Source organism: Colobus angolensis, unplaced genomic scaffold (assembly GCF_000951035.1).
Source record: "Colobus angolensis palliatus isolate OR3802 unplaced genomic scaffold, Cang.pa_1.0 Scaffold56, whole genome shotgun sequence".
Taxonomy (NCBI): Eukaryota; Metazoa; Chordata; class Mammalia; order Primates; family Cercopithecidae; genus Colobus; species Colobus angolensis.
In genome coordinates this window covers 9,339,048-9,348,928 of record NW_012119154.1, presented here as the reverse complement: position 1 = coordinate 9,348,928, position 9,881 = coordinate 9,339,048, and the positions used below count along the sequence as shown (strand labels likewise).

The window sequence follows — 9,881 nt, the reverse complement described above, 5'->3', positions numbered from 1 at the left end:
CCTCCTGGAATCAAGCAATCTTCTCACTTCAGCCTCCCGAGTAGCTGGGACTACAGGCAAACACCTGTACTATACTGTACATCACGCCTGGCTAATTTTTTTTTTTGAGACAGGGTCTCACTCCATTGCCCACGCCTTAGTACAGTGACACACTCTTGGCTCACTGTAACCTCTGCCTCACAGGCTCAAGTGATCCTCCCATTTCAGCCTCCTGAGTAGCTGGGACCATAGGCACATGCCACCATGCCTGGCTAATTTTTTGTATTTTTTAGTAGAAATGGGTTAAAAAGAAAGAACTCTACATTTTTTAGTAGAGATGTTGCCCAGGCTGCTCTCGAACTCCTGAGTTCAGACAATCTATCTGCTTTGGCCTCCCAAAGTACTGGGATTACAGGCATGAGCCACTGCACCCAACCAGCACCTTGCTAGTTAATTTTTTTTTTTTGTAGAGACAGGGTCTCCCTACATTGCCCAGGCTGGTCTTGAACTACTGAGCTCAAGTGATCCTTCCACCTTGTCCTTCCAAAGTACTGGAATTACAGGTGTGACCCACTGTGCTGGCCTTATATGATCTCAGCCAGTTTGTCTCACTTCTCTGAGCCTCAGTTTTCTCACCTGTAAAATGGGGTTCATAAATGTCATAACATGTATTAGATCTTCAAGTTGTGTCTGTTACATAGCAAGCAAGCAAATAATATTAACTACTCCTGTTTGTCATTTCAGTGGTTTCAATGCTGACCTGCACATTAAAATTACCTTTAATAGGTTTGGGCTGATGCTCTTAGCAGGCTATTTTTTAAAGTTAGGCAAGTGATTCCAATGTGTAGCCAGTGTTGAGAACTATTGCACTTGACCGGTAGCTCTGAAAGTATGCAACCCAGACTAATAGCACCAACATTTCCTGGGAAGCTGTCAGAAATACCAATTCTAGGGCCCCACCACAGACCTGCTGAATGGGAAACTCTGAAAATGGGCTCCAGCAATTGGGGTTTTAATAAGTTTTCTTTTTTTCTTTTTTGGGTAAGAGTTTTGCTCTTGTTGCCCGGACTGGAGTGCAATTCGCAATCTCGGCTCACTGCAACCTCCGGCTCCCAGGTTCAAGCAATTCTCCTACCTCAGCCTACCTAGTAGCTGGAATTACAGGCATGCACCACCACGCCCGGCTAATTTTTGTATTTTTAGTAGAGATGGGGTTTCCCCATGTTGGTCAGGCTGGTCCTGAACTCCTGACCTCAGGTAATCCGCCTGCCTCAACCTCCCAAAGTGCTGGGATCACAGGTGTGAGCCACTGCACCCGGCCAGTTTTCGTAAGTTTTCTAGAAGATTCTGATGGGTGCTAAAATTTGTGAAGAACTGCACTAGATTGTAAGCTGAGCAAAGGTGTGAACTGTCTGGTTTTTCATTTTCGTTTTTGTTTCTTTTCAGAGACGGGGCCTTGCTCTGTCACCTGGGCTGGAGTGCAGTGGCATAATCATGGCTCATTGCAGTCTTGCACTCCTGAGCTCAAGCAGTCTTCTCTTCTCAGCCTGCTGAGTAGCTAGGAGTATAGGCACATGCCACCACATCGGGGTTTTTTTGTTGTTGTTATTTTTTGAAGAGATGGGATCTTGCTATGTTGTCCAGGCAGGTCTTGAACTCCTGACCTCAAGTTATCCTCCTGCTTTGGCATCCCAAAGTGCTGGGATTACAGGTGTGAGTCACTGCACCCGGCTTGTATTGTTAACGCTGCATTCCTAGGGCTAAACACTGTGTTGTGAACAAATTCAGTTTAACTCAATTCAACTCAAGAAATATTTATTGAGCACTAATTTTTTGTTAGGCATTGTGCCTGGGCCCTGGGAATATGATGCTGTGTGAAATAGGTCTTTGCCCTCTTAGCTTCTTCCAGCTTTTCAGACTTGATTCTTCCTTCTCTACACTTTCACTGAAGCTTAAACACTCTACTATTGGAATTTTTATGCTGATTTTTATATACATATATATATATATATATATTTTTTTTTTTTTTTGAGACGGAGTCTTGCTCTGTCGCCCAGGCTGGAGTGCAGTGGCCAGATCTCAGCTCATTGCAAGCTCCGCCTCCCGGGTTTACGCCATTCTCCTGCCTCAGCCTCCCGAGTAGCTGGGACTACAGGCATCTGCCACCTCGCCCGGCTAGTTTTTTGTATTTTTTAGTAGAGACGGGGTTTCACCGTGTTAGCCAGGATGGTCTCGATCTCCTGACCTCGTGATCCGCCCGTCTCAGCCTCCCAAAGTGCTGGGATTACAGGCTTGAGCCACTGCGCCCGGCCGATATATATATTTTTTAATGTGTCTGTGCTTCTCCCTAAAGTGTGATATTGAGGGCAGGAACAGCCTTTAATCCTTTTCTTTCTTTCTTTTTTTTTTGTTGAGATGGAGTTTTGCTCAGTTGCCCAGGCCGAAGTGCAATGGCGCGATCTCGGCTCACTGCAACCTCTGCCTCCTGGGCCTCCCGGGTTCCAGTGATTTTCCCGCCTCAGTCTCCGGAGTAGCTAGGATTACAGGTACCCGCCATCACGCCCAGCTAATTTTTGTATTTTTAGTAGAGACAGGGTTTCACCATGTTGGCCAGGCTGGTCTTGAACTCCTGACCTCAGATGATCCACCCATCTTGGTCTCCTGAAGTTCTGGGATTCCAGGCGTGAGTCACCGTGCCCTGCCAGCCTTTAATCATTTGCTTAGAAGATGCTCAGATGCAGTTGCATTGCCGGACCTGGTCATGCATTTGAAAGCAATAGGATGTGTTCTCCTAACATACCTCTGAAACTGGTCCAATTGTCCCATAGAACTGATATTTATGGCTTCTTTTGAATAAACATGGAAATTGACCCTCCCAGTTTTGAAACTTGAGGAAGTTACATTTATCTCTTCTCAGTTTCTTTCTCTGGCATCCAACCATTAGGCCTCCTAGATAGTGTCAATAAACTGAAACTTACTAGATTACTGCATCTAGACAATAAGACATCAGCCCCCTTACCTACCATGGTTGCCTAAGTGACTACCTGCTTCCTGTTGAACAGCTCCTCTTCCTTACCCCTCCCTAATTCCCGTTTTCCTGTATGTAGTTACATTTCTTCCCTGCTATATAATCCCCTAATTTTAGCCAGTCAGGGAGATGTATTTGAGACTGATCTCCTGTCTCTTTGGCTGCAGCACCCAATTAAAGCCTTCTTAACTGGCAACACTCGTGTCAGTGATTGGCTTTCTGTGTGGCAAGCAGCAGAACCTAGACCTAACCCTTGGTGTTTTGGTAACAAATTGATAGGGTGAAAAAAAGGCTGGTTCATCAGTCAAGGTTTCGTCAAGGAAGCAGAACCACTGAGAATCCCATGGCGTAGGGGATTTATCTAATCTAATGCCATTGTGGGAGGAGCTAGGAAAATAATGTCCAGGGAAAGGGAGTTGGAGGATCTGAGGAAGGTTACTAATCAGCCTTCCAAAAGCATTGGTGCTGCTGGACAAGTCAGAGCTTTTAGGGAAAACTGGACAGGCACATATAGCTGCTAAGCGACTGCACAGGGGAGTTAGTGGAGAAATCTGTGGAAGGCCCTTGCCCTGTTAGGTGTACTATGGCTATAAGTTAGCGCGGCCAGCAGTGGAAGAAGAGTTGAGTGCCAAGCAGGGGCGAGGGAGAATAGGCTGGAACCCTTCGGCATCCCTGCATCCATCTCTCACTGCAGCTTTTCTTTTCTTTGTTCTTTTTTTTTTTTTTTGAGATGGAGTCTCACTGTGTTATCCAGGCTGGAGTGCAGTGGCGCAATCTTGGCTCACTGCAACGTCCACCTTCCAGGTTCAAGCTGGGATTACAGGCGCCTGTCACCATGCCCGGCTAATTTTTGTGCTTTTTAGTAGAGACGGGGTTTCACCATACTGGCTAGGCTAGTCTCAAACTCCTGACTTCAGGTGATTCGTCCATCTCAGCCTCCCAAAGTGCTGGAATTACAGGCATGAGCAACCGTGTCCAACCCTCTCACTGCATGTTACCCCAATGACTTTCAGAGAATAGTAGCTGCTGCTTCATTTCATCTTCCAAATCTCACACAAATTTCTCCTTTGGCTAACTCTAACCCAGACCCATGTAGGAAAGGGGCTCCTTAAAAGCATAATTCCTGCTGAGTTGAGTTGGCACAGAGCAAAATGACCCAGCTGGTAAATACCGCTTACCTAGAAAGCTGCTACCTATGTATTTTTTTCCAAGACCTACTATTTTATCCATTTTTAATGGATGCATTGAATCATGTTATTTCTACACTTAATGTGGTACCGTCTCTAATTGCCATAAAGAGAAAGACAATTAGAGCCCAAAGACTTTTGCTACAATCATATTTCTAATTCAGTAGTAGAGACAGAAGTGAAGATTATTTTCAGAGAATAATTTCTTTACTTTCTATTCTTTTTGATATGATGAGGAGTCTTGTAATGCAGTTTCCCACATGTTTTCCACAAGCTTAGTTCATGAATATCTGAGGATACTATCCTGTTTGTATGGCAAGTGCCATGGATATTAGAGTTAATGACATGACTTTAATCATTAGACTTCGATTATTTGAGCCGGGATGTAGTAATGTTTTACACTCCATTTGTGTATTGATTTTGTATGTTTATGCATGCAGCTGTTGAAATGTTTTAAATTATATGCATTTTAAGTCAGTCTGTTACTTTATGAGCTACTAGAAAGCACAGTTTCCTTGTTTGTGGCAATGTCATCATTCCTGTAGGCACCGGACTAAAAAATATATTGTCCTCTTCGATTTATTCCTCTCTTTAATTCTTCATACTCAGTAAGTGATTTATGTCTTTTATTTATTATTATTATTTTTTGAGACAGAGTCTTGCTCTGTCACCTAGGCTGGAGTGTAGTGGCGTGATCTTGGCTCACTGCAACCTCCACCTCCCAGGTTCAAGCAATTCTCCTGCCTCAGCCTCCCAAGTAGCTGGGACTACAGGCACACGCCACCATGCCCAATTAATTTTTGTAATTTTAGTAGAGACGGGATTTCATTATATTGGTCAGGCTGGTCTTGAACTCTTGACCTCAGGTGATCCGCCTGTCTTGGCCTCCCAAAGTGTTAGGCTTGCAGACGTTAGCCACCATGTCCCACTGGTATAGATATTTAAAAAATAAGGCCGGGCGTGGTGGCTCACGCCTGTAATCCCAGCACTTTGGGAGGCCGAGGTGGGTGGATCACGAGGTCAGGAGTTCGAGACCAGTGCGACCAACATGCAGAAACTTGGTCTCTACTAAAATTACCCTGGCGTGGTGGCACATGCCAGTAATCCCAGCTACTCGGAGGCTGAGGCAGGAGAATCGCTTGAACCCAGGAGGTAGAGGTTGCGGTGAGCCGAGATCGCACCATTGCACTCCAGCCTGGGCAATGACAGCGAAACTCCATCTCAAAAAAAAAAAAAAAAGATATTTAAAAAATAAGAAAGTTAGTTTCTGGGTCACAGGAAACTCATGTTTATGTTACCTAACAAAGGCCTGAAGTGGAAATACTTCATGTTGTTGAGTAAACTGAGATGTATAGGCTTTATATTATCAGCCCTTAGTCATTATTTTTCTGCTAAAACACGATCGTCAGGAAATACCCAGAGCAGCACCCTGACTCCATTCTCTTCTCATTCTGGTCCACCCTGCTCAGAACCTTCAGAATCATCTATCTCAAATGCTCTCTGAGTATGGTAAAGACTGTAGAACGAACTCTACTGCATATTTCAACCTAAACTCCCAACTGGGCTACATGCTACCTTTCACAGCTGATCCCTCTACCTTGTCAACTTCTTCCAATCACATTGGTTGTGTTCACTCACTGTTCCACAAAAGACTGCAGCCGGATCAAGTCTTTGTTCCATATGCTTTCATCTTGACTTACCAATGGGATTGCAAGATCTTTGAGGGAAAGGATTTATGTCTTTTAAAATTTATTTCTTTTCCTCTCAGGACCTCATGCAAAGCATATGGTAAATAGTTAGTGACTGCTGCTTAACTCAGTTTATCCTGACCAATACTTAGAACAGCACCAGCCACAATTAGGTATTTAATAAGGATATTTTGGATTGAGACAAGGATCCTTTCAGAGTCAGAAATTATCTTGGCGTGTCTTTTTTTTTTTTTTTATTGGGTCTCTGTGACTGTAGTCAGTGACTTGGTGTGTCTTTTGTAATGACAACATTAATAATAAAGCCTTCAGATGACATAGTATAATGGAGTTCAAAAGGTCTAAGTCTGAATGCCAGCCCTGTCACTTATTAACTATGTGACCTTGGGCCGGGCACTGTGAACTACAGTTTCCTTGTAAAAGAATGATGACCACGAGGGCATTAGAGTGGTTGTGAGGATTAAGTTATATGCCAAAAGTAAATTATCTAGCACAGCAAATGGCTGTAATAGATGTTCAATAAATGGTTTTTTTTTTTTTTCCTTTTTTTTGAGCCTGAGTTTTGTTTCATTTTGTCACCCAGGCTGGAGTGCAGTAGTTCAACCTCTGCAAGTGCAACCTCTGCCTCTCAGGCTGAAGTGATTCTGCTGCCTCAGCCTCTGGAGTAGCTTGGATTACAGGCATGTGCCACCACGCCCGGCTAATTTTGTATTTTTATTAGACATGGGTTTTGCCATGTGGCCAGGCTGGTCTCGAACTCCTGACCCCAGGTCACCCCTCTGCTTCGGCCTCCCAAAGTGCTGGGATTACACGCGTGAGCGACCATGCCCAGCCCAATAAATGTTTTTATTACAGAAAATTTAAAATCTCTGTCATTTTTTATTTTATTGGTTTTCTATTTGCTTCTTTACCTGGATCAGAAAGATAATTTCAAATTTCTTTGGAGGTTAGGTATTTTTTGATAATGAGAAGTTGGTAGACATCATATTAACAGAGATGATTTTAAAAATATTTTTGGTAATTAACTGAACCATAAGAAAACAACACTAAACAAGCCAAATTACTCTTAGCTAAGGCTTGGAAATCTGGATAAAGAGGAAGAAGAGAAGGTAGAGAGAGTCCTTAGATTAGTAGCATGACCTACTAACTCTTCTTTTAGCACCCATGGTGCTAAAAGGAAGTCCCGCCAAAGCACTTCTGCCTTGGTTAGAGAATGTTCCAGTGTTGGGTTATGAACCTCCATGGCAGAGCCACAGCACTGACTCTCTGACCAGCTGGAATTTGCTGCAGGATAGGTATGGCTAAAAGGAGACCACTGTGAATTAACCAGGAGTAAGAACATCAAGACTGATCTTTATTTCACCCAGAGGCAGAGTGATAAAATGGCATTCTTCTCTATTTAAATTCTATCCCATCTTTCTTCTTGTCCTTCCTCTCAAGGTTGCTGGCAGAGGTGGTTGGGGCTATGTGCCTGGAGTGAAGATTCTGCCCATTGGTCAAGAGACCTCCCTCTCAGATGCTGGCTCTGCCCCTGCCTTTGGGGGTCGACCCTTGTACTCGCAGGACCTTAGGTGACTCTGTAAGTATAGTAAAATGCAGTTAATCTGATGTTATCATTCAATCTTTTTTAAAAAGTGGAGCAACCAGTTGACAAGGTAAGACTTTTTCCTGACATCTGTGGTTGTTTATTTAAAAGAACAGACAATATTTAAAATGAAAGACAAACTCAGAGGTTCAAATGCATCCAAAAAGTTGAAGCAGCAGTGACATATACATCCAAAGATGATTGTAGCTGTTTAAAGCCATACCTTGTTTCTCTAGGCAAAAAGACAACATTGGTTATAAAGCATATACCTTCTTTGCAGTATAAGGCAATGAAAGATAATCCTATTATTCTCTTTCTCAAAAGTCAATGGTCTTCAAAGTCATAGCAAAAAGATTATAAAGTGAGACTAGAGAATAATTTCCTCATAAAATTTCTGAACAAACTTTGCATCACATTCCATAATATTCCCTTGTCAATTATTTAAAATTTTTCTTAGCAAGCCTGCTTCTGTGTTGCTCCCTCTGCTTTTCATCCTTATCATTAAGCTTGGAGCTTCTGTAAACTAAGAATTACTCAATCTAGGTTCAGCAAAAATAAACAGAATACTCCTCTGTGAAAGTCTGTTGCAAAGTGTAGTTAATGAGTAAACAGAAGTTATTGACTTGTGAGAAACACTCTCACTCAGAAAGGGAAGTGGGAGTACTTATTTGATATAACTAGCCCATTTTGGGAACAGAAAGTCAATTAATTTATGTCCCCCCTTTCCTCCCTTTGGCCAACCTGTCTTTCTTTCTTGTTACTTCTCTTTGACATCTGGAAGTTTTTCTTATTTCTAATCCATTAATAAGTTCACCATTTAATCTCTTGACTTCCCTTATTTTCACACACATTCAAAGACCAGGTGCCGCAGTTTATTAAGAATGTCAAGAATCTTTGTATGAAAATTCATGACATATGTTGCAAGGTACATAATTGTTATCAGAGAAGCCAACTGCAGCAGGCCATAAGGCACATTAGTTTGTTCATTTACTGTGCTAGTTTAGAAAACTTGGGGAGAAGATTCAGAAAAGATTCAGAATTGTGGCACACAATTTTATGCAGTTCATGGAGACTGATGGTGTCTCCACCGAGAGTCTCACCACTTCTCTTTAGATTGTTCTGAAGCTGCACAGTTTTTGGTGCATTATATCAGGATATTTTCATTTGGACAATGGAGAGAGGAATATTGATACTTTAATAAAGTATTAAAGAAATACCCATAGCTGCATACATTAATAAAGGGCATCAGCAAGATTGAAATCATAAGATTTTTTCATTTCTGTGGTTGGGTTATTTTCACTAACTGACTTCCAGGGGCGTCCAGGACATTTGGGGGAGGTTGTGTCTGGAAAATCTGATATTGGGTTAAATGAAAGCCCATTTGATTCTATCTGGATGTCAGGGATCCAATCGTCATCACTGTCTGTGGGAGTTGGTGGTATAGGAGGCATCATAGTTACAATGAGATCAGAGTCCTGAAAGTCAGAAAAGGTATCTGCTACACCTGGCTGGGCCAGGGAAGGGATGGGTGTTGGCCCTTCTGTCTTCTCTTGTATCTGTGCAGAAGGTGTAGTACTGTCTTCAGAAGAGCTTACCAAATGCTCTGTTTTCCAACCATTATGCTTTCCATTCTTTTTGCCTTTATTTTTATGTTTTCCATGGCCATGACCATGCTTATGCTTATGTCCATGGTCAAGGACATGGCCCCCTTGGTGTTCAAGATCATCATCAAGTTTGAACTTATGTCCATGACCAAGACCATGCTGTTGTTGGTGTCCACGGCCGAGGCCATGTCCCCTTTGATGCCCATGCCCTTGGTCACGTTCATGTTTATGGCCATGGCCAAGATTATATTTTTTTTGTTTTTCATGGCCCCAGTCATGTCTATGAGTACGCCCTTGTTCTTTTCCTGACTCCTGCTCTTCATCTTGTGCAGGTGCCATGGAAGTGTGGGGTGGACTTACAGTTGTTTCTTCTTTTATTTCCCCTACTTGTGTTGATCGGAAAGGTGAAAAACCTGGAGGCCTTTTCATCAATGAGATCTAAACAGAAAATATTAAGATGAAAGTATTACTGCATAAATCATGCTATCAATGGAGGAAAGAAACACTGAGATCTGGCAGTGCTATCTTAGTTTACAATGGGGGAGGTGTTTTCCAGAGTTTAAATACTGTATTAATATTCCAGAAAGGATGAAGAATATGTTTTTGTCTTTTGATCGACCTTAAAATTTGTGGACATTGATTATTGTTCTTAACAATACTGTAAAATGGCCAGGCACGGTGGCTTATGCCTGTAATCTAAGCACTTTGGGAGGCCAAGGCAGGCAGATCACTTGAGGTCAGGAGTTTGAGACCAGCCTGGCCAACATAGTGAAACCCCAACTCTACTAAAAA

At 42.6% G+C, this 9,881-nt stretch overlaps 1 protein-coding gene across 3 annotated transcripts in view; it reads right to left on the bottom strand.

Moving 5' to 3' along the window:
* Window positions 1–6,766: 6,766 nt before the first annotated feature.
* Window positions 6,767–9,881, bottom strand: part of KNG1 (kininogen 1) — a 26,461-nt gene continuing 23,346 nt past the window's right edge. For 2 of the 3 annotated variants that reach the window (XM_011961580.1, XM_011961581.1), the window contains 2 exons: window positions 9,450–9,527; window positions 6,767–7,477 (listed from right to left, as the gene is read on the bottom strand). In XM_011961580.1, the coding sequence (XP_011816970.1) occupies window positions 7,397–7,477; window positions 9,450–9,527 (159 nt within the window). In that variant the 3' untranslated portion in view covers window positions 6,767–7,396. Of the gene's footprint in view, window positions 7,478–8,321; window positions 9,528–9,881 lie in introns of those variants that run through there. The other variant, XM_011961579.1, reaches the window with a different exon arrangement.